Source organism: Vombatus ursinus, unplaced genomic scaffold (assembly GCF_900497805.2).
Source record: "Vombatus ursinus unplaced genomic scaffold, bare-nosed wombat genome assembly UNPS02014785.1, whole genome shotgun sequence".
NCBI classification, from domain to species: Eukaryota; Metazoa; Chordata; class Mammalia; order Diprotodontia; family Vombatidae; genus Vombatus; species Vombatus ursinus.
In genome coordinates, this window is record NW_020954563.1 from 10,609,661 (window position 1) to 10,634,020 (window position 24,360).

The 24,360-nt window shown below is 45.2% G+C and overlaps 1 protein-coding gene across 1 annotated transcript; it reads left to right on the forward strand.

The window, feature by feature from the left end:
• Positions 1-7,306: 7,306 nt before the first annotated feature.
• On the forward strand, positions 7,307-23,529 carry AHCY (adenosylhomocysteinase). The gene is made up of 10 exons (XM_027867287.1): positions 7,307-7,470; positions 12,203-12,393; positions 13,249-13,324; positions 15,878-16,030; positions 17,947-18,059; positions 19,016-19,223; positions 19,320-19,407; positions 19,715-19,832; positions 21,175-21,369; positions 23,293-23,529. The coding sequence occupies exons 1-10, from the start codon at positions 7,443-7,445 to the stop codon at positions 23,422-23,424; spliced, it is 1,302 nt and encodes a 433-aa protein (XP_027723088.1). The 5' UTR covers positions 7,307-7,442; the 3' UTR covers positions 23,425-23,529.
• Positions 23,530-24,360: the final 831 nt, after the last annotated feature.

Sequence of the window (24,360 nt, forward strand, 5' to 3'; positions counted from 1 at the left end):
TGATTAATATGGAAATATGTTTTGCATGATTGCATATGTATACCTATATCAAATTGCTTGCCATCTCAGAGAAGGGGGAGGGGAGAGAGGGAGAGAAAGAATTTGGAACTCAAATTTTTAAAAAGCAAATGTTAAAAATTGTTTTTATATGTAACTGGAAAAAATAAAATACCAAAATTTGAGAGAGAAAAAGCAACAGTAAACAAAAACACTTTGCATTTGTTAAAAAAAAAAAAATAGAGATATAGAACAATGGAACAGACCAGACAAGGGAAATTCAGAAACAAAAGAATTCAATTACCCCCATGTTTGATAAAGTAGAGTATGTAAATTGTCTAATGAAAAACCCCTTATCTGATAAAAGCTGCTACAAAAACTGGAAAGCAATCTGGCAGAAATTAGGCTTAAACCAACATCTTATATCATATTCCACAATACATTCTAAATGGATAATTTAGATATATTAAGATCTTAATATATTAATTATTATTATATAGCATATATTATATAACAATATAATATCTAATCAGATATTGTTTAATTATTATATTAATAATTATTACATTAAATTTCATACTATTTAAAATTTTGATGAAAAATAGATCATATGTCTCTCACAGCTATAGTAGATATATTCTCACAGCAGATGTATTCTTAACCCAACAAGAGATTACAAAAGATAAAATAGATAACTTTCATTACTTAAAACTAAAAAGCTTCTGCATAGATAGCATTAATGTATCTAGGATAAGAAGAGAAGAAGTCAAATGGTGAAAAAAAACTTTGTCTTAAATTTCTCTGATAAGGCTTGGTATCCAAGATATACATACATACATACATACACATACATGTATGTATGTAATATATATTTAACACATATATAATACATACATACAATCTCTCTATATCTATATATGCAATAGCCATCATCCAATAGGTAAATGGTCATAGGCTATGAACAAATAGTTCTCAAAAAAATTACAAAGTATTCACAACCAAAAAAAATGCTTCAAACCAATAATAAGAGAAAGGCAAATCAAAACAACCCTGAAGCTTTACCTTACACTCTGCAAACTGGCAAAAATGACAAAAATAGCAATAGTCAATGTTGGAGGGGCTGTAGAAAGATGCACACTAATACATTGTTGAGAGCGCTATGAAATGATATAACCACTTTGAAAAGCAATTTGGTAATATGCAAATATGTACATAGTGACTAATATGTACATACCCTTTGATCTATATTCTATTCTATATTCTGAAGAAGCCCTCGATAAGAAGACATATATTCTAAAATATTTATAATGGCACTTTTTACGATAGCTAAGAATTAGAAGCAAAGTAGATGTCCATTGATTGGGGAATGGCTAAATAAATTGTAGTACATGAATGTAATGTAACATGATTGTTTAGTATGAAATTATGAATATGATAAATACAAAGAAGCATGGAATAATCTATGAACTGATGCAGAATGAAGTAAGCAGAGCCAAGAAAACAGTATACACAATAACTACAACAATGTAAATGGAAAGAACTACATGCCGAAAAAAAAAAATCCAAAGTAAATGTAACAAAATTATAAAGATCAAGCAGGACTCAAACGAAGAGTTATGAGAAAACACTCATAACATACCTCTTGGAGGAGGCTTGGTGGGTGTTAGAAATTGCACATATTTTTGGAATTTTTCAATGTGTCGATCAGTTGTGCTGATTTTTTTTCCTTTCTAAAAAATATACAATTTGTTACATGGGATGGCTCTCTGAGAGGGGGATAATTGGGATAACTATGGTGATATAAGAAACAGAAAAAATCAATTAAAAACTTTTGTTTTTTAAAACAAAAAGAACACTCGGAGGACCTTGTTATCTAAAGTTATCTATCCAATCTAGACTACCAAGTAGGTAATGCAGTGGACAGAACACTGGGCCTTGAATCAGGAAGACATGAATTCAGATCTGACCTCAGACATTTGCTAGCTGTGACTCTGGGTAAGTCGCTTAACCTCTGTGTCCCTCAGTATCAACTGTCAAATAGGGATTATAACAGCACTTACCTCATAGGGTTGTTGTGAAGGTCAAGTGAGATGATATCTCGTAGTACATAGTATCAAGTAAGTGCTATATACACACTTATTCCCTTTGTTTCAATTTGGATTCTGAGCTGGATCTCTTTCACAATGGTGGCAAATACCTTAGGTGAGCAAACAGCAATCTATTTGTCATTCAAAACCCTTTATAACTACCCCTCCTTTTATACTCCGTCATGTACTTTCTTCTATCCAGTGACACTTGTCTTTTTCTTGCTAGTTCTCAAACAAGACATAAGCATTTTCTTTTCTTTTCTTTTTTTTTTTTGGCTAGGCAATGGGGTTAAAGTGACTTGCCCTGGGTCACACAACTAGTAAGTGTCAAGTATCTGAGGCCAGATTTGAACTCAGGTCCTCCTGACTCTAAGGCCAGTGCTCTATCCACTGCATCACCTAGCTGCCCCACATATAGGCATTTTCTATGGCTATACCCCATGTTTGGAATGCTCTCCCTCTTCATCTCTGCCTTGTGGCTTCCTTCAAGTCCCAGCTAAAGTCCCACCTTCTACAGGGAAGCCTTTCCTAATCCCTCTTAATTCTAGTGCCTTCCCTCTATTGATTATCTCCATGTATCCTATATATAACTTGCTTATAGTTCTTTGTATGATGTCTTCCCAATTAGATTGTGAGCTCCTCAAGGACAGGGATTTTTTTTTTTTTTTGCCTTTCTATAGCCCCAGTGCTTAGCAGAGTGCCTAGCACATAGTAGCTACTTAATAAATGTTTAATGACTGACTGTTTTGTGTCTTATCTGATGTTGAGAATGAAAAGCTAGAGACGATGAGGATGGGATCTGGACCCCAGAAAGGAAAAACTCTGGACTTTCCTACATGGCCAAATTTCTGGCATTCACCTGAGGCTATAATCCCATCAACTGGCCTTTGATTGTGGCTATGCCCAATCTCCCAGTTCTGTTACCCTTCACCTAGCCTAGCCCTACCTATGGCCCCTGGCCCTTTCCCACCCTTAATCCTGGCTAGGCTCCATTCTCCCTTGGCCATGCGGTCCAGGTCCCAGGAGTCCTGTTCACCCCAGCTTACTGGCCACTCCCATTCAGATCTTCCTTAGACCCCTCCTCCAGTCACCCCAAACTACTTGGCCACTCCTAGATCCCTCCCACAGTCTTCCTGTATATAAGGTCCATCTTGTCTCTATTAAGATGCTCAGATTTGGGGCAGCTCAGTGGTGCAGTGGATAGAGCACCGGCCTTGGATTCAGAGGACCTGAGTTCAAACCTGGCCTCAGACACATAACACTTACTAGCTGTGTGACCCTGGGCAAAGTCACTTAACTCCATTGGCTAGCCAAAAAAAAAAAGAAAAAAAAAAAGATGCTCAGATTCTAACAATCTAGCCACTGCTCAGATTCTTAGAATCTAGCCAGTACCTCACAGACTCTCAGATTCCTCAAGAGTCTGGCTGATATGGTGGATCTTTAATAAACCTTGTCTTTGGCTAAAAGAAAGCTTGGGTGGAATTCTTTTGGGTAGGACCCGTGTGTCATGATCTCGGGGTCCCAGTACCCTAAACCTCTAGACCTCATTAGAGAGACAGAGTTTCCAGGTAATTAATAATCAATTTATTAATTAGGCTAGCAAATAATAAATTGATGGTCAGTGGTTTCTCTTGGTAACCAAAGACCTGACCATGGAGATCCCAAATGCTTAAATATCTTTGGAAAAGGAGGTATCCCCGACAGATGAAAATCAACCCTGATTGGTAAACAATTAATGAGGGAGTAGACATATTAATTAGGACGTTGGTTAAAAGTCTTCAGCTCCTCTTGCTGAGAATGTGACTTGATCATGAGACTCAGCTGCCTCCAGTAAACTGGACAAAGGAATCCATTGCTACCCAGACCACTCTGGTTGGTTTTCTCCTTCATAAACTGGGTCATCCTAAATGCTAATGGAGGGTTCCAAGGACAGGAGCTCGCTTCCTTGGGGCAAAAACTCACCTGGACTGAATTCCATTTGCACTTTAAACAGAAGTAAGATCTTCTATCTGGTTGGGTCCTGCCCAAGAACAAAGAGCATATCCCTAAGGATTTGGACAATCTCATCTATTAGCAATACCCCTCAGAGACTGACTGAATGACCTGCAAGGGCTGGTCCTTGAATAAGGAAATAGAAAGGAAAAACCTTAAACCTAATTGAACAATTGGTTATTAAAATAATAGAAAAATAATCATTTCTCTTAATGTTAACAATTAAAGAACTAAGAACCAAATTCATTTGTGTTGTTGCATCTTTTGGACTCACATATAATCTTAACAGCTACATGGAAGACACATTGTTGGAGGGGAGTCTTAAAGCTACACTTTGCTCCACTGAATCAAATTCTTTTTTAGTCAACAAACAATGAATGCAATAGAGCCTTTCAGTCAATTGTTTGACTCTAAGAATGTGATCTGCCATAGAATCATATGGGAAACCTATCTGTCACTTTCTTACGTGTTGCAGACCATTCTCACAAAGATTTTGTGGAGTTGAGAAGGTAAGCATATGGGTCTGTGGTTCCTGACATCTACTCTGGTGACTTTTTTTCCACTGTAATGCTGAATGTGATTTTTTTCAAATCTGTTGGTATTTCTCCTCTTTCAGATAGTTTGAGGATTGATCCTTCAAACCTATAAAAATTGTGTCACCTCTAGCATGGACCTATATATACTTGATCTGGTCCAGCTGTTTTTGCTATCTTTACCTTCTCTAGTGCCATTTCCATTTCCTCATCAAGGACAGCACATCAAGAACTAAGGGGGTTAAAGTCTAAATGAGGACTCCACTATCACTGATCAAGAAAATAATTTGTTATAGAAATGTTGATAATCTTTTCCATTTTTAGTCTGTTGTCCTAATTTAATCTTTAAATACTCTTGACATTGTTAACCCAGTTGAATTGAGTCTCATGCCAAGCTTTCTGCAACCTTATTTTTCCTCCATTCTTTCTCACTGTTTTGTGAGGTTATATTGATTAGAATTTTTCTGTAAGGGTCAGGGGTGGAAAGAAGAAAGAAATCCCTGTGGGCCTTGAAGAAAACAACAAGTACGGTAAGGGGATCAGAAGAGAAGTTTGGATGGTTCTGGCTAAACCCAGGGCTAGGAAATCTGGCATATGTCACCTGAGTCTGATTTGGTCTAATAAATGCTTTCTAATGAGTATTCTGACCCAAACCCAGGCCCAGTGGGTAGAAATTACTAGAAGCATATTTCGACTCAATCAATACAAAGAAGGTCTTTCTAACAAACAGAGCTGTCTAGAAGTGGAACAGGATGCATCAGAAGATGTTGGTTAGAGGATAGATAGCCACCTGCCCGAGAGGCTGTAGAGGGATTCATGGATACTGAGAAAGACTGGATTAAGTTGGAAACGGTCAATTCCTGTGGTCCAAAGTAATTCTGAAATCTAAGGCATTGGATCAAAGTCCAAGAAAGAAGCCCCTTTTGGGAACACTGAAGGTGCATTGGGGATTCCTTAGTCAAGACTGACAGCTGCCAAACTACAAGTAAACAAGGTCCAAAGACCATGTGATCTTATTACTGAGAGGTCAGGGTATTTCCCAACAAGTGTATGTGAGACCCTACTGGCAAACAGGGCAGCTTTCTACACAGATAACACAGGTCCAGTACACACATGCTACCTTCAAACCAGGAAACCAAGACTACTATACTGGGGACAGAATCTACCTCCCACAGATAGGTCAAGAGGAAATGGGCAGAATGCCAGATTTTCACAGACCCTCTAAGCTTGATGAAATCTTAACTGCCTTTGTAAACCTTAAATGTGGTCGTCTGAGGCCTGGAGGAGAGAAGGAACTCTTTTCAAAGTCACACAGACAGCTGTGGGGCCACCACTAACTGAACTACAGTTGTTTAAAATGTACAAAAATGCTTTCCTTTCTCAAGTGCTTTGTGAGCAGAACCAAGAGAACGTTGTACACAATAAGTCACATTGTGCGATGACTAACACTGATAAACTTAACTCTTCCCAGCAATACAAGGATCTAACACATCTCCAAAGGCCTTGTGATGGAAAATGCTATCCACATCCAAAGAAAGAACTATGGAGTTTGAATGCAGATGGAAGCATACTATTTGCTATTTTTTTTTCTTCTGTTGAGTTTTGTTTCCTCTTTCTGGTGGTTCCTCCTAATTCTTACAACATCACTAATGTGAAAATATGTTTAATAGGAATGTATATGTATAGCTTATATAAGATTGTGCACCCTCTTGGGGAGGGTGGTGGGGAGGAAGGGGGAGAAAAATTTTAAACTCAAAAGCATATGGAAGTGATTGTTGATAAATCAAAATAAATTAATTTAAAAAAATAAAGTACTTTGTGAGGTAGGCAGTACAGATAGTATTCTGATCTTGCAATTCTCATTTAACAGACAGGAAAACTAAAGCCCATAGAGGGCTTCATTTGCCTGTAGTGCCACAGACAGATAATTGGTGGCTAAGCAGAAACTGGATCCCAAGGATCTCTTGATTCCATATCCACACACCAACAATTTAGTTCAACAGCAGAAACTGATAGGATTTTATCAGAGAAAATGACGTAAGAGAGGACTTTTCCATTGGACTTGAAGCTGAAATCTGCATTATGTGGTGTCTCCCCCATTAGAACATGATCTCAACGAGAGTATGGACTGTCTTGCTTTTTCTATTTGTATCTTCAGAGCTTTGCACAAAATAAGCACTTAAATGCTTTTTTCAATCGCTCATTCATTCATTTCCACTGCCACAAGCTCCTCCCCTTGGGGTCTCTCTCTGCAGACTTCTGGACACTCTGCTGGGCCCCAGGCCTCCTTTCGCTAAACTGAAGAATTTCTGGGACCAAGATGGGGCTGCACCATCTAGCCCAACCCTTTCATTTTAGAAGAAACCACGGGCCCTGGAGAGAAGGGACTAGACCAAGGTCACATGGGGATTCAGTGGCAGAGGTGGGATCCCGGGCCTCTACAGCAGTCCAAGTTTCGCGCACAACTCGCGGCCTTGCCCGCGGAACCCAGGCAGGAAGGCCGGCCCCAGGCCGCTGGGCGCCGAGTAGGCAAAGCTTAGCGCCGTACTCTGCCGGGAGGTTCGAAGTTTCAGCCGGCCCCGCCCAGTTCTGTCCCGCTCCTCCCCGCCCAGCTCCGCGCTGCGCCAGCCCCAACCCCACTGGAAGGAGCGCTCATGAATATGCAGATTGCGGAGGAAGACTATTTAAAGGTGTCCCGGCCACGCGCCGCTCCCCTCCTGGTGCTGCCTGCCGCCCTCCTCGGCCTTCTTGTGGCCCCCATCGCCCCCATCCCTGAAGCCTCCGCGCGGTCGTCTCTGCTAAGTCATTAAGTAACTGCGAAGGAGGCCGCAACATGTCTGACAAACTGCCCTACAAAGTCGGTAAGACAGAGGGGGAAGGGAGGAGGGAGTACCGGGTGGGTTACGGCGCACTCGAGGATTGCATGAGGCTGGGGTTTGCAGCCGTCCCCGGGGGTTGCACTGTGGCTACCAATAGGCGGGCTTGCAGTGGGTCCCTGGGACGGCCTGGGGAGACCCGCGGATTTGGTCTCTTTGAATTGAAGGTTTGGCACGTTGGCCTGGAATAGCCTAGCGGGGATCCGGCGCGGTGCCTATTGGGAACTGTAGTTCTCCGATGGCTGCAACCCAAGATGGGAGGTGGAGGGGAAACTACTAGTCCCAGTGTGCCCTCCTTCGCTTGGCTGCCGTAGGACTGGGGGCTGCGAAAAGCGTGCTTAGGGGCGGGGCTTTAATGGGCAGGTGGCTAGGGGACCCCGGGAAACCGGGCCGAGCTGGACCCTGGAGTTGTGGGACTGAGAGCCACCTCTTTCCAAGACTGAACCCACCCAATTGAGGCCCACCCTGGAAGGACATGAAGTTGGGGATAAAGTTTGAGACTAGGAGAGCCCTGGAGTGGGAGCCAGGAGATCTGGGTCTAGATTCTAGCCCTGGCACCAACTTGTTGGGTGACTTTGGCCAAGTCTCTCTGGGCCACTCAAAAATGAAGTGGTACAGACGCGGGCGGGGGGGCGGGGGTGGAGGATTGATCGCCAAGGGCTCTCTCTCTCAACATTCTCTGTTGCTTGTTCTGGCATTTGGGGTTCTGAGAGGGAATAAAATGAGAAGAGCCCGGGACATGGGGGTCAGAAGGCCAGGATTCAGTTCCCGTCTTCTGACCCCGACTAGCAGTTGTGTGATTTGGGGAAAACACTTAATCTTTCTGAGTGCCCCTTTCCTTAGCTATTAAAAAAAAGTTTTACAAATAATTGACACTTACCTCTGAGGAAAATGATTTGTAAATCTTAAAGTGATACAGGAATAAGAATGAAATGAGATAATAGCACCAACCTCACAGGTTTATTAGGATTAAATAAGATAATATTTGCTTAACACAGTGCCATAGTAGTCACTTAATATAACTAGATCTGTCATTCATATATGCATACATGCACCTATGTATGTATCTGTCGTTGATATATACATACATCTATGTGTGTATGCATGTATTTATCCATCCATCTCTGAGCCCAGCACTGCCTGTGCCCCCTTCTCAAAGAATTCATAGTTGAGGTGAGGGGACCAGTCTTGCACATACACAGATAAAGATACAAGGCCCTGGATGCTCAGGGCTCCGAAAGGGCTACAAGCTAAACCCTATGACAGCGCCAGGGAGAAGTAAGATTTGAGCTAGACTTTGAAGGATGGAAAGGGCTTTGACAAGTAAGGTAAATCTCAGTAGTCCTCAGGCTCTACTGGAGGGTCTGCTGAGGAGGTGATTTGGGCTGTTTGGAAGTTCAGGTGTGTTGGAGGGGTTGAAGATTGGAATGCTCTTTCTATAACACCATGCTTGCTCCATGGTAGTCAGGGAAGACTTTATGAAGGAGCTCTGCTGGCCTGGCAGGAGGGATAGAGGAGGTGGTAGTATTTTGTCTCTGCACATAGGACACAATGTTCTCCCTTGCCCCTGAGGCATTCTTGTTTTTCTCTGTTCCTTCCCTTGGTTCTTGCCATCTCTGTTTTGCCAAAAATTATCTAGTTTCCCTTACAGGGGCATGGTAGCCACAAGGCCCCCATTTAAAGAGCCCCAAGAAGTTTTCTTGAAGTTGGAAATCCTAGTGTTCAGGGAAAGGGATGGTCACGGACTGTATAATTCATTCAATAAACATTTATTAATCTCTGGTTATGTTCTCTGTCTATAATACTTTTGGTTCCTGGAATTCCTCAGGTACATACTAGGTGATGAGACAAGCCTTTCACAGGAATTGTAGACTTTCCAAAGGCATTGGATTGGCTGTTAGTAGACTCCTTTCTGATTTTAGCTTTGACATGCCAACTTGACGTGAGATGTGGGGCAAGACCCCCTCTCTGGGTCTCAATTTCCTCTTCAGTAAAGTGAGAATGATAGGGCTTAGATGATCTCTACCACCTCAGTCTGTGTTCTGTAGTCCAAGGCCCCTTTCCATTTCTGACAGTGCCTTCATAGCAGGCAGTTTTAGAAATGTTTGCTGAATTTAACCTTTTGTGCTATTAAGAGCTCCCTCTAACAGAATCTTCTTCTCTAGTCTCTGCTGATCTCCCTCTTTATTCCTATATCACTGAGTCTTTGTGGTATAATACTGTATATAACCAGACCTTTGCAGGAGATACCTCCCAGTAGTTTGTGGTTGCTTTATGCCATCAGGGCACCTTTTGAGGGTGTTTTATAATTTATAAAGTACTTTTCTTCACAAGCAACCCAGTGAAGTACTACAAATTAACCTATTAACTTTAATTTACAGTTGAGAAAACTGAGAGGTTTATGTGACTTGCTCAAGGTCACATTGATAGAGACAAACCCAGGCCTTCTTTCCACAACACTTTATGTGTCTTAGATTTGTAATTGTTGTTTGTCCTTCGTTCTGGAAGAAGACCAGTTCTTCTTCTTTGGGAAGAAGTTCTTCAACCTTGGGAAGGTTGATGTCATGATTTGCAAATGAATTGGATTTAAGAGTTATGCAAAGTCACCAGCTTCACTCTCTCCCTGGCAGCTGGCTGGGTCTTGTGGCGAGATACCGATCTGAAGGACTTGAGATGGCCCCAGATATAGTGGAACACCTTGGCCTTTTTAAGCTAAGTTCTGTCCCAGGTCTCAATTTGTCTGAGGCAACACCCATTGATGTATTTGATCAAATGTGGACTCTTTGTAAAATTCAAGATCAACCATTACCTCACTAACCTCTATTCTCTAGTGTATCACACTAGAAAAATGCCAGCTTTGGTGTTGGACGTACTACCTATTTGATCTTGGGCAAGTCCTTGTCTACAGAGTAAAGATTTTAGTTTAGATGGCCACTAAGATCACTTACAGCTCCAAAAATGTAACCCAGGAGAACAGAGGCTCCAATCATACTCAATTCTCAGTAATTTCTAGTTCTCATTTTTATATCTTTGCACATGTCATTGCTTCTCCACTGCCAATTCATATCCCTCATCTCTGGAACCAGCCTTAAAACTCATTTCTTCTGGGAAACCTTCCATGATTAAACCTTCCATGACTACTCAGTAGTTATGTACTGTAAATTCTATAATGCTCAAAGGGAATTGAAGCCTTCACTATAGTAAGATGGGGAGCACACTTTTGAAGATCTAGGAGGGAAACAAGGGGGTGGCTAGCAGATAGTTAGAGATTAATATCTTTCTTTATAAGAGTGTTTAGTCTGATTTATTGTTTTTTAATGAATTCTGTGTTCAGTCAACTGTGTGATCAGAGCAAAAACAATAATAAAGATCAGTCAATCAACAAGCATTTATTAAGTGCCTACTGGGTGCCAGGCACTATGCTAAGTACTAGAAATACAAAGAAAGGCAACACATACCCCTCAAATAACAGCCTTTCTTCTCAAGGAGTTCACTGTTTGAGGGGAGAGAAAGCATGCAAATAACTACTATGTACAAACAAGGTAGAGATGGGGTAAATCTAAGAGGGAAGGCATTAAGATTAAGGAGCTCTAGGAAAAGCTTCTTGTAGAAGATAGGACTTTAGCTGTCTTGAAGGAAGTCAGGAAGTAGATGGAAGTGAGGAGGGAGAAAGTTTCAGGCATGAAGGAGTGAAGACAAAATTCTATTTTGTTTTATTAGGGGTGGGGAGGCAATCAGGGTTAAGTGACTAGCGCCGGGTCACACAGTCAGGCCCTCTGGACTCCAGGGCCGGTACTCTATCTATTGTACCAGCTGACTTTGACAAAATTTTAAAGGGCCCAATCCTCAGGGCGCTTCTATTCTGTTGGAAACTATATATACCTATAAATACAAACTGTATTCCAATAATAAATTCCAAATATATCCCACATAAAAGGTAATTTTGCTGAGGTGCAGGTCCTAGCAGTTTGGGGAAGCCAGGAAAGTCCTGTTGTAAGAAACAGTGCTTGAGCTGAGTTGTGGATACAGATGGGGATCATAAGAGGCAGAGGTGAGGAGAGAGTGCATTCGAGGCATGGGGAACAGCCTTACAAGACCTTGGTAGGTTGTGTGAGGAGCAATAAGCAAGCCAATTTGGGGTGATTGTAGAGTGTAGGCAGGGGTATGATGCGTAGTAAATCTGGAAAGATAGTCCCAATAGCAATGCCAAATAGAGGAAATTTGGATTTAAAGGCAGTAGGAAGTTGCTGTAACATTTTGAGCAGGGGAATGATGTGTGCAGTCACATTTAGAAATAATGTAAAGTAATGATTTTCATATAGCATTTTTAAAGTTTGCAAAGCACTGTGTGTGTGTATTTGTGATGTATATTTTAAAGAATAAATAACCAGCTATCCAAAAGTGAAGGGTAGTAGGCTACCTTGAGAAGTTATAAGTTTCCCATTATTGGTTATAAGTTGGACCAGGTACACTCTGAAGTTCTTTTCAGCTCTTGGGACTCTGGGATTTCCTGAGGCTTTCTATTCCTGGCTTGTGCTCACTGAGATTGATAAGTGTGAGGCAGGTCCCCTGCCCTCAGAGAGCTTATAATTTTGTCAGAAGCAGCAAACTCAGAATATACTTGATAGGAGAGCAAAGGGGAGCTTCTTCCCCTTTCTCTTCCCTCTCCCCTCCCCCCTCCATGGTGCTTAGTTTGTCTTTTCCTCTGCCCCTGCAGCTGACATCAGCCTGGCTGCCTGGGGACGCAAGGCCCTGGACATAGCAGAGAATGAGATGCCTGGCCTGATGAAACTTCGAGAGATGTACTCAGCCTCCAAGCCCCTGAAGGGTGCCCGGATTGCTGGCTGCCTCCACATGACCGTGGAAACAGCTGTTCTTATTGAGACCCTGGTGGCCCTGGGAGCCGAGGTGAGTCCATACGGAGCATCAGAGGAGCCAGCAATGGGATCTGGGAGCAGAAATACATGGGGCTGGGGTTGATTCAGGCAGTTCTGGAGGCCTTCATGGACAGTGACCTCTCTATTCCATGCCGAGGTACAGCAGAAAGGGTGCTGGATTTGGAGCCAGAGGGACCTTGGTTCAAATCTCAGCTCTGACATTTGCCACCTGTGTGATCTTGGGGAAGTCAGTTGATCTCTTGGGCCATCAGTTTCCTTGACTGTAAAAGTTAGACTAGTTAGCCTTTGATATCCCTTTCATCTCTAAATCTATAAAGGTGAATGATCTCTCTCTTTTGTACAGGCATTTATACTTGTTATGACAAGTTTGGTTTTTTGGGTTTTTTTTGCCCCTACACTGCTGCCACTGTGAGATTTCCTCACAACAGTATGTGATATAAGTGGGGCAAGAATTAACCCCATTTTGGGGGGCAGCTAGGTGGCGCAGTGGATAGAGCACCGGCCCTGGAGTCAGGAGGACCTGAGTTCAAATCCGGCCTCAGACCAAACACTTGACACTTACTAGCTGTGTGACCCTGGGCAAGTCACTTAACCCCAACTACCCCCCCCAAAAAAAAGAACCCCATTTTGTCCTCAGAAAAGGGAAAGTGATTTGCCCAAGGCTACACAATACTGGCAATCAGGACTAAAACCTGCTCTCCTGACTCTCAACCCAGGGACCCCTGCTGTGAGTTGACCTTCTGGACCCATCATGTATACTGATTGATAGCTCTTTTGGCCTCCGTTCAAGTTGACTTCACTACATTGACCTTGGGCTGCTATTCTCTGTTTTTGTGAATGACCCCTTGTCTCCTGGTTTTTGCAGGTACAGTGGTCCAGTTGCAACATTTTCTCCACCCAGGACCACGCAGCAGCTGCCATTGCCAAAACTGGAATTCCTGGTAAGTCCTCTTGTGAGTGTAGCTCACACCTAGGCCAGGGACTCTTGGGTAGCGGGGAGCTGGAGGAAAAGGCCTCCAGGATGGGAAGACTTCAGCTACTTAAAGGGCTTAAGCACATGGAAGAGGCCACAGGCTCATTCTGTGTGGTCCAGAGAGAATAATGAGTACCAACTGGAGAGAAGTTACAGGGATGCAGATTATGATAGGGTTGAAGGAAGAACTTCTTAAGAATAATAGCATTTATATAGTGCTTTACACAAGTCATCTAGAACTGCCTCAGTAGATAGTGGTGCTGATAACTTTGGAGATGCCATTCAAGGGACTCCTGCCGTGGCATGAGACTGGGGGTGGGGTGAGAGGGCATAGGTCATAGGATCATTGGATAGAACTGGAAGGGACCTCAGGGGCCACCCCCTTTCTTTGACAGATGAGGAAACTGAGGCCTTGCCAGGTTAAGTGACACCCCAGATATCCCAGGTAGCAAGAGCCAGATCTGGGATTTGAACTTAGATCCTCTAACTCCAATTCCAGCATTTTTTTTTTTTTTTTTTTTTGCTGTGCCAGGCTGACCCTCTCCAGGGGCCATATGATTCTGTGAAAGAAGTAGGATTGGAGTGGCCAGGGGAAGTTGGTCCGTGACAGTGGGAATGTTTCTTGGAGGGATGGGTGGGAGGGGTACTGTATTGATATTAATGATGACTGTCGAGCCCATGGGGAAATTAGAGAGCCTGGGTGAAACCATAAGAAACAAATCTAGGCTTTCATTTGACCTTCTGATGAGAAGGTATCAGGTCCCTGCTCTGCTCAGATCTGGGTGAGGCTCTCTCAGAGTAGGAAGAAAACAGTGGTGTTTCATTTTCTCTGTCTGTAAGTGTGGCTTAGCATAGGCAGAGTTCTGTGTCTGAGGCTAATGGCCTTGAGCAAAGAGAGGCTGATGAGATGCTTGGGAGGGTGAGGAGGCTGCCTTAGACATGTCAGAGCAGAAAGGAGCCAGAAGTGCTTTTGATTCCCAACCCCTGCCCTGGTGTGGGAGGTGTGTACATTGGGCAGCCCTTTTTGGTTTTCCATCTCTGTGCTTTGAGGCACTGGACTTTGAACTAGAAGGAAAAAGCTTTATTTGCAGAATGTTTCTTTTTTGCCCTTTGCCCAGGGTTTGCGACATTAGTAGTTTGGTCCCTCTGCTGAGCTAACAGGAAAGCTGATGCCTTGCAATGCCTTTTTCCCAGACCATGGTTGGGTCAGAAGTCTCCTGTGTGTGCACTGAAATAGGGGGTGGCATCATGACCTGCCATCCACTTTCCCTCCATGAGCTTCTTTCTTGGTGGTGTCTTATATAACACATGTAAAGTGCTTTGCAAACCTTAAAGCACAACATGAATGCTAACTGATATTACAACTATTCTCTGGTTCTTCTCTACTCTTCTCTCTACCCCACCCTACCCCCGATCCCCCAACACAGACTTTTTGTAACAGCTATAGAGGTGGTTAAGCCCTGTATTCAGGAACCCAGGAGCTCTTCCTTGGGGCTGACCAGGGCAGTCCTTGGTTCTTAGATTTGAGCTGGGTGGAGAATTCCCCCCTGGCTTGGCCTCTTCTCATAGGTCTCTGATACTGCTAGAAAAGTCAAAGAAAGAAGTACTGGGGATACGAAGTTTCCTTGGGGAGATACTGTGCCTCTTCTACTCTTGGGAGCCTGGCTTAGAACTGGAGGGAGGTCCCTGGTGGGAAAGCTCCCTCTGTCCCTTGATCTGGAGGTCAGGGCCCAGGAGATCAGAGTTCTCCTGGTGCCAGCCACTAGTTGGGTGGGCTGTGTATGAGGCCTGGCTCTGATTCTTCCTTTAATTGCTCCTTATGCCTGTAGAATAAAAAAATGTCTGACAGTAGTTTGTATCCAAGGCTCTCCATAATCTCCCTGTCCAGATTCGTCTCATCCCATTCTCCTACCTGTCTTCTGTGCTCCAGACAAACTGGACTGTTGTTTTTCCCCTAATCTCGCCCTGCCCACCTTCACACAGGCCTGGACCCCTTTTCTGTCCTCATCTCCATTTGCTGAAATCCTCCTTTTCCTTGAGGACCTTACTTAAGTGTAAGTAACATCTTCCTTGATGCCCCAGCTGAAAGTTCTATCTCCTCAAGTTTCCCTAGAGCACTTTGGTTTTGTTTGTTTTTTTTTTTTTTAGGCAATTGGGATTAAGTGACTTGCCCAGGGTCACGCAGCTAGTAAGTGTCAAGTGTTTGGTCTGAGAATGGGTTTGAACTCAGGTCCTCCTGACTTCAGGGCTGATGCTCTATCCGCTTCGCCACCTAGCTGCCCCTGAGCACTTTGTCTTGATCTCTTCTCTACCTGCATCACGTGCTTCCTTATAGCATTCTTATTTGTGTACATGTTGTGTCCTCAACCTGTCAATTGTAAGCTCCTTGAGGGTCCAGCCTGTGCCGTGTTTCTAGCTTTGGGCTTCCTGTACTGAGCATAGGTACTTGAGTATTTTTGCACTCAAATGTTTGGTCAATTGTACTGAATTCCTCACCTTCATTCTCCCACTCTTGCCTCAGTGTATGCTTGGAAGGGGGAGACTGATGAGGAATACCTCTGGTGCATCGAGCAGACCCTCTATTTCAAGGATGGGCAGCCCCTCAACATGATCCTGGATGATGGTGGGGACCTCACCAACCTTATTCATACCAAATACCCTGAGCTCCTAAAGGGTAAGGAGGAACATGGGGGCATGGGGATCGACAAGGGTAGAATGCTGGAGGTGTTCAGGGGTGGCGTATGGGTTCTTCTAGGGAGTCTGGTTAGGGAAGAGGCTGCCAATCCCAGAAACCTTGGCTTCACCGAGGAAGGGTGGCTGGGGGATGTCAGAGTTTCCCCGATAAGGAGGCCTCAATGGCTGTTTTTGGCCCTTGGAAGGAAAACGGTGGCTTTTTCAACCCTCCCAAAGGTAGTACAGTACTAAACAATGGAAGGAACCCTGAAAATGGAATTGGAAGAACCGAATTCAAATTCCAGCTTTGTTACTAGCTCAGTAACCTTGGACTAGTCATTTTCCTTAGCTGTGCTTAGTTTATTCATCTGTAAATTGGGAGAGTTAGACTGGATAATGTAAAAGTTCTCTTCCTTTTTTGTGATCCTATGAAAGGAAACTCAAGGAGCCATTTTTTCCCCCTGGAAATCAGGGCAAGGCCTAAAGTGGAGTCTGTGCACCTGGTCCTGAGCAGAGTTTAGTATGGCCGGGCTTTGCCCTCCTGTGGAGCAGGATGGTGAACTGACAGCTCATAGTGGAGCCCTTGGGGGTGCTTTTCCTGGGGAGCCTCCTCCCACACAGAGCCGTCTTCATGCTAAGCCTCCCCTGAGGCTAGAGTGGGAGGGAGAAAGGGAGGAACCATCCTAATGGCCTTGGGAAGTTTTATTCTGGACACTGCTATTATCTCAAGTTCTTGGGGCCTAGAGCAGAGAGGGAGGAAGGGCACCGCTCAGGTTCTGGCCTGATCTCAGTTTGGAGTCTGGGTCTCCATTCTAGAATAGGGACCTCCTTTTTTTTCTGGAGTTTGTCCAGGAAGAATTGAAAGGGTAAATATCTAAGATTGGAGTTGAGGCTGGGGTGCAATGGTGGGGCACCCTATGTGTAGGAATGTTGGGATCCTGGATTCCTTTCCCCAAATAACCCTGATCCAGGCCCCTTTCCTCAGCCTCAGGCCTGAGGGACTTTGGGTGAGGCCATATACAATTTAAAAAATGCTTGGATTGGGTGACTGGGGAGAAAAATCTGGTGACCTGGAGCTGACGTAGGTGTTTCTCCTGTTTTGGTCATCTGGACCATAGATCAGAGATTTACTGCTTTTTGGGGCCAGGGAGTGCTCCTTCCCAGGAACCTTTCCCCCATGTACCTCACCCACCACGAATACCTGAAAGTCCACTCTTAGAGCTGTATGTCGTTGGGCTGAGACCTTATTATTCCTTGTTAATAAAGATATACCCTATGGAAAGGAAAAAGCAGTGGCCTTTGTTAAGCCACTGGGTGATCCCTGACTGCTCCTGAGATACAGGTTTGAGGGGCAGGGAGAATGGTGAAGTGGGAAGAGGAATAGACTTGTAATCAGGACAGCAGGGGTCCAGGTCTTGACTCTGCTAGTAATCTGCTGTGTGACTTTGGGTCTCAGTTTCCTCCTTTTTAAAATAAGGGTGCTGGACTAGATCATCTCAAAACTCCCTCTTAGCTTCATTTTCAAAGTCCGAAAAAAATGAGAATATTTGACTCCAAGCCATGGTTTCCTGGCAACACAGTGAATGGAGGAGCTCTAGGGAAGATAGAAAGGCATGAGACTTCCTCCACCTACACTAGTACCACATGAAATGACTTCACTTGGGGGAAGAGGTGGGAGGGTGCGGAAGCAGTGTTGACTTTCCTCACTGCTGGGCTTTTCCTTCTTCCCCCCTCCCTCAGGGGTGGACTATGATGGTGGAAGGACTACAGGGAGTCCGTTTCTCACCATCACCCTCCCAAACTGCAGGCTATAAGCAAGGTGACACCTGTTAAATGGTGATGGGGATTTAATTAAGGGTGGCTCCAGAGGGCTTGAATTGTAGGGGACTGGTCCTAATGGAGCATCCTTTGGCTCAGGCATTAGAGGCATCTCAGAGGAAACCACCACAGGCGTCCACAATCTGTACAAGATGAAGGTCAATGGAGTCCTGAAAGTGCCAGCCATCAATGTGAATGATTCTGTTACTAAGGTACTACTATCCTCTCCTGAATTTCAAATCCCCTCCTCTCCAGGGACTCAGCAGCCTCTCCACCCCTGCCCCAGAGTGTACCATTTGCCAGGCTCAGGTAACCACACTCACATTGTTCAGCGTAAGATTTAGTTTACAGGGCCCTTCTATGGTTTTCAGGATAGTTTATATCCACACACATATATATATAATACTATATACATATTGTATAGAACATTTATTTATTCATTCTCATTTGAGCCTCAGAAACGGCCCTGTAGGCAGGCCAGGTGAGGTGGTAGTTCCTAGGGACCAGCATGATGTAGTAGACAGTGTGGGACTTGGAGTCCATGAGACTTGAATTTATATACAGGTTCCCACTCTGTCACATGCTAGCTGTGTTACTTTAGGTAAGTCACTTAACCACTCTGGGCCTTAGTTCCTTCATCTGTAAAATGAGGGGGTTGGATTGGATGACTTCTAAGGTTCCTTCCAGCTCTAAATCTGTGATCTTATGATCCTGTGATTTATTAGCCCTGTGAGCAGAGACAAGGCACATGAACCCTGTGTTTGTTTCCACATCTGTAAAAACGGGATCAAAATACTTGCACTGCCTGGCTCACAGGGTGGTTGTGATAAAAGTGCTCTGTAAATCTTAAAGTGCTTTAGAATGTATGTTGTTAGTTACTGATGTTCCCATTTTATAGATTAGGAAATTAGACGTTCTGAGATTTATAAAATCACAGAATGTTTGAGTTGGAAGGGACCTTAGAAATGAGAAAACTGAGGCCCAGAGAGGGAGGTAACTTACCAAAGGCCATATCATACTAATAGTAGAACTGGACCTAGAATCTAGGGCTCCTGGATCTGGAGGGCAATAGGGAGTCCTTCTGAGTTCTTGAGCTGGGGAGGGTCACAATAAAAGCTTCCTGGTGTCCATGGGGGGATTGCTTCCTCCTTACTTTACCTCCCTTCAGAGCAAATTTGACAACTTGTATGGCTGCCGTGAGTCCCTCATCGATGGCATCAAACGAGCCACAGATGTGATGATTGCAGGCAAGGTGGCTGTGGTGGCAGGCTATGGTGATGTGGGCAAGGGCTGTGCTCAGGCTCTTCGGGGCTTTGGTGCCCGGGTCATCATCACCGAGATAGACCCTATCAATGCACTGCAGGCCTCTATGGAGGGTGAGTAAGGGGCCAGAAGAGGCTGTGAGGGTCACGACTTGGGGTCCTCAAGGGTGATCACAGGGCTAATGTCTGTATGTGTGTGTCTGTGCTCAGGTTACGAGGTGACCACCATGGATGAGGCCTGCAAAGAGGGAAACATCTTTGTCACCACCACGGGATGCATAGACATCATCTTGGGCAGGTGGGGCCCAGCTCCTTGTGGGGGGGGCCTCCATTTGTCCTCCCAGTGTCCTTGCCCATCTCCCTGTACATTCCCCTACCTCTTCCTGTCCTACTCTGTATTTTTCCTTCTGGCCCAACACTCCTGCATGCTTCCTTTATTGCTCCCTCCCTTCCATCTGTCCTTCCCTGGGCCCTCAGGCATTCCCTTTGCTCTGTTGCTTCTCTTCCCTTTCAGCCAAGAGTTCCTGCCTGCTTTGTTCCTTAGCTTCTGCTCCCGCTCCCCCTCCCCCTCACCCTGTGGCCCCTGTTTCCTACCCCCACCACAGGCACTTTGAGCAGATGAAGGACGACGCCATAGTGTGTAACATAGGCCACTTTGATGTGGAAATAGATGTCCAGTGGCTGAATCAGAATTCTGTGGAGAAAGTGAACGTGAAGCCTCAGGTGAGGGCCTGGGCATGGGGATTCAGTGGGTTCTTTGTGTATTGTCTGGTGGTTGGGTGGGTAAGCCAGCTCTGGAGTGTGCAAGGTTCGGGTCTGAGGCAGAGGAAAAGTATGACACAATGGAGATGGCATGGGCTCTGGAGTCAGAGGGTCTGAATTTGAGTCCCACTTCTGATACTGCTCCTTATGGTATCCTGGGCAAGTCATTTGTCTTCCTTGGACTTCAGTTTCCTCATTTGTAAAATGAGAGCTTGGATCTCCTGGAAGGTCCCTTCCAGCTCCAGATCTGGAATCCTGTGACATTAGGCTCTGGAGAAAAGAGATGGAAGGACCTTCCCACAGCACTGTGGTTTAGGTGGGAAGAGGGTGGAGCCGAGGTTGTCCTTGGCTAGTATTAAGGGAGTTGGGGTTGGATGGAAGCTGGGGGGAGGTTTCAGTTGTTTAAGACTAGAGCTGTGTGTCTGCTATGAAGCCCTGGCCTTCCCTTCCTTGGGGTTGCAAGCTCTCCTTCCCTTTTGGAGCTTGTGCTGAAACACTCCTGCATACTGACACACAACCATGTAGAACTACTTTCTCTGCCCCCGGTCCACTTAAAAGAGACACTGACAGAAAGGGTCACTGTTCTCGATGGATGCATTAGTTGAGGGAAGGGAGACAGGGACTATACAGTGTTGAGCCTGGTTGCTGATAACTCACTGGAGAACATTTCTTCAACCTCCTTGAACTGCCATGGCCTCCAAGACCACATGGATCTTTCTTGGGTTGGAGGAAAGCCGTCTAGTGCCTTCTCCCATCCCCCAATGTCTGATACACACCTTTGCATATAGTGGTATACATGTGCATGTGTGAGCAATAGCAAAGGCAAATTGGTGATTACTAGTGAATGGCAGAAGTCCAGGGACCCATAGTGCCTGGCTCTGTCCTCAGCCCACCCAAACTTCCCTCTGGCCTGGCTTCATCCGTTGGGCTGCCTCCTTTTTTTGTGTGTAGTTTTAGCCCTGGAGTGACTTGGCACTGGCCCTTACCACCTCTGCCCATCCCTGGGAGACTGAGCCAGAGGGAGGGAAGAAGGGAGAATGAGGCATTTATGTGGGCAGAGACAGGGGCAGAGTAGGAGGTACTTGGCTGGACAAGTGACTAGATGACCATTTGTTGACTATTCTGTCAACAATAGATTCCTATTTAAGTGTGGTTAGGCCTAGGTGCCTTTGGGGCCCCTTCTAGTCTTAAGTTTCTGTGATTTTTGGAGGGTAGAGGATACAGGGGTATTGTTGGTGAGGGGAAAGAAGAGGGAGGTCCATTCCTGGCCTCCAGCCCTCACCTCTCTTGCCCACCCGGCCAGGTGGACCGCTATAAGCTGAAGAATGGGCGACGGATCATCCTGCTGGCAGAAGGCCGTCTGGTCAACCTGGGCTGTGCTATGGGCCATCCCAGCTTTGTCATGAGCAATTCCTTCAGCAACCAGGTGTTGGCCCAGATTGAGCTGTGGACCCATCCGGACAAGTACCCTGTGGGAGTACACTTCCTCCCCAAGAAGGTCAGTGGCTTTGGTGTGGAGGGTCTGGGGGACACATCTAGACCAAACTGGATAGCTTCCTGTCACTTCTCATTGGCCTTTCCCCCATCACATCCCTGAGCATCAGGATTTCCAAATTGTAGTCCTGACTCTTGCTGTGTGACCTTGAGCTAATCCCTTCTTCTGTATGGGTTTTGGTGTCTCTTCCCCACTCCTCTTCCTCAGCTCTTATTCATTGAAGAGGAGGCCACTCTGTGAGAAACAGATGGGATAACAGGGGAGGCTGTTGATGAGTGCAAAGTGTCATGCAGATGCTTGCTCCTAAAGAGAAACAGGCAAGATTGTGGCCCAGGCCAGCCACATACTCAGGCTTCTCTGGGTGGCTCTTTACTGTGGATTGTTTTCCTGCCCCCAGGCAGACGATTCTGACACAGCTGAAAGGAGCCTTTGACACCCTGTAGTCTCTATCTGCTGTCCTACCTAGCAGGCACTCAAGCCCAGTGTTATAAAAGAGGAAAACAGGCTCACATAGGGTGAGGGACTTGCCTTAGGTCATACCAGAAGATAGGGGCAGGTTTAGGAGAAGGGTACAAAACTCTGCCTACTCCAGGCCTCGGTCTCTTTGCACCTCAAGTTCTGAATTCAGCATGAATTTATTTTTTTGTTTTTTTGGTTTTTTTTTTAGGCAATTGGGGTTAAGTGACTTGCCCAGGGTCACACAGCTAGTAAGTGTCAAGTGTTTGGTCCGAGGTGGGATTTGAACTCAGGTCCTCCTGACTTCAGGGCCGGTGCTGTATCCGCTGTGCCACCTAGCTGCCCCAGCATGAATTTATTAAGTGCCTGCAGTAGGCTTGGACTGGAGTATGTAATTAATTTGAGTAATTTGGCTTTGGGAAAAGTCTTTTCTGTACTTGTCCCTGCCCAGCCTTACCCAGTATGGAACTGGGCCGCCTTCTTGTTTGCAGTTAGCTGTCTTCTGTCCCTGGTTTTGGCCAACTGCCCCCAGCACCTTTTTCATCTTGGGGGTTGGGAAGGCTTGTCTTCCCCATTAGTTTCTACCCAGTTCTCTGGGGAGCCAGATTGTGCTTTGGAAGTAGCTGAGCCAGGCCTTTCTCGGTCAGCAAGCATTTACTGGCACCTGCTCGGTGTCAGGCATTGTGCTGGGTGCCACATATACATAAAGAAAAAAAAGAAACAATAGTCGCTGCTCCCAAGGACCTTCTGCCCATCCCATGCACATGTATATAAAAAGTATATGCAAAATGATTTTTTTTTTTGGTGGAGAGGGGCAGCTAGGTTGCACAGTAGATAAAGCGCTGGGCCTGAAGTCAGAAAGACCCAAGTTCAAATCCAGTCTCAAACATTTATTAGCTATGTGACCCTGGGCACTTCACTTATCCCAGTTTGCCTCAGTTTCTTCATCTGTAAAATAAGCTGGAGAAGGAAATGGCAAACCGCTCCATTATCTTTGCAAGAAAACCCCAAATGGGGTCATGAAGAGTTGGACATGACTGAAAAATGACTGAATGACAACAACAAATATAATAGTATATATTATAATGTAATAAGGATGGAAAGGTAGGTTGAGCCAGGTTGTGAAGGGCTTAATGCCAAACTGAGGAGTTTGTATTTGATCCTGGTGAGCTGCTGGAGTTTTTATTGAATATGGGCATGTGGTGTGATCAGATCTGCAGTTGAGGAAAATCACTTTCACAACAGTATGGAGGTTGGAATGGAGAAAGGAGAGCCTTGAAGCAAGGAGTCCCATTAGGAGGCTACTGCAGTAGTCCAGGTGAGAGGTGATAAGGAGCTAGACAAGAGTGGTAGTTGTGTGGAGAGAAGGGGGTGGATCTGAGAGAGATCGTACCCTTCCAGCCTAGTCAAGGAGCCCAAGGTTGGGGCTCTGGGACACAGGGCTCACATTCTCTTGTTCTCCCCTTACAGCTGGATGAAGCTGTGGCTGAGGCCCACCTTGGCAAACTGAATGTGAAGCTAACAAAGCTGACAGAAAAACAGTCCAAGTACCTGGGCCTCTCCACAGAGGGCCCCTTCAAACCTGACCACTACCGGTACTGAGTCCTGCCCAGCTCAAAGACTCCCAGTGACCAACCACATTTTCTGGCCTTTCCAGCCCCTCCTGCACAGAGTAATAAAGGGCATCTCTGCTGTGTCATCCCCGTAGCTGCCAGCCAGCCTGGCTTTTTTTTGGATCATGTTTGTGTCTAGCATTGCACCGGTGTTGGGGTGAGGGGGTGGGAGGAAGAGGAAGCAACCAAGGAAACAAGCTGCCTCACAAGCCCAGCCTGGCATCCCTACCCTGAACTGTGAAGAGACTGTGTCCTGCGCAGTCTGCTACAAATCGGGCCTGTAGTCTCTGACCTTAGACCTCTGACTCCTAGACAGTTTGCACTGTGGCAGCATTTAGGATGTTAGCTCTCAAAAGGACATGGAGAATATCTATTCCAACTTTATCTTGTTGTGGATGGGGAAACAGACTTGGAGAAGGAGTGGCGTGCCCAGCTTATGCCCCATTAGTGGCTGAAACCAGGTCTCCTTGCTTCTAGGTCAGAGTGTTTTCCACAGCCCACACAGCATCAGTGTGCTTGGTTTTCCCAGCTCCTGAAGTCAGCTTATTATCATTCAATCAGCAAACACTTATTAAATGCCTGCTATGTGCCAGACACTGTGTTATTCGCTGGGGATACAAAAAGAGGCACAAGGAACTCACAGTCTAATGAGGGAGCCAGCATGGAAGTAAATATATACAAAACAAGCTATATACCAGGGTAAATAGGAAATAATTAACAGAGAGAAGGCAGTGGAATTATCTCTGCTTATGTCCTGTGTTCTACCAGTTTGGTGCTGTGGCAGTTTGGGCTTGGGCAGTTGAGAAAAGAGGGTGAGAGGTCAGTGCTGGACACAGCTGGAGGCAATGGAGTGCAATTAAGCGATCAGAACAGCTTTTTACAAGCGACTGACTGACTATAAAGGTAGGATCATTGTCCTCTGTTT

What these genes read in the sequence shown, in the direction of transcription:
- AHCY (XM_027867287.1), top strand. Translation starts at nt 7,443, where the DNA reads ATGTCTGACAAACTGCCCTACAAAGTCG. An exon ending in TGAATGATTCTGTTACTAAG is followed by an intron (nt 18,060 to 19,015) that starts GTACTACTATCC and finishes ACCTCCCTTCAG; the next exon opens with AGCAAATTTGACAACTTGTA. An exon ending in ACTGCAGGCCTCTATGGAGG is followed by an intron (nt 19,224 to 19,319) that starts GTGAGTAAGGGG and finishes GTCTGTGCTCAG; the next exon opens with GTTACGAGGTGACCACCATG.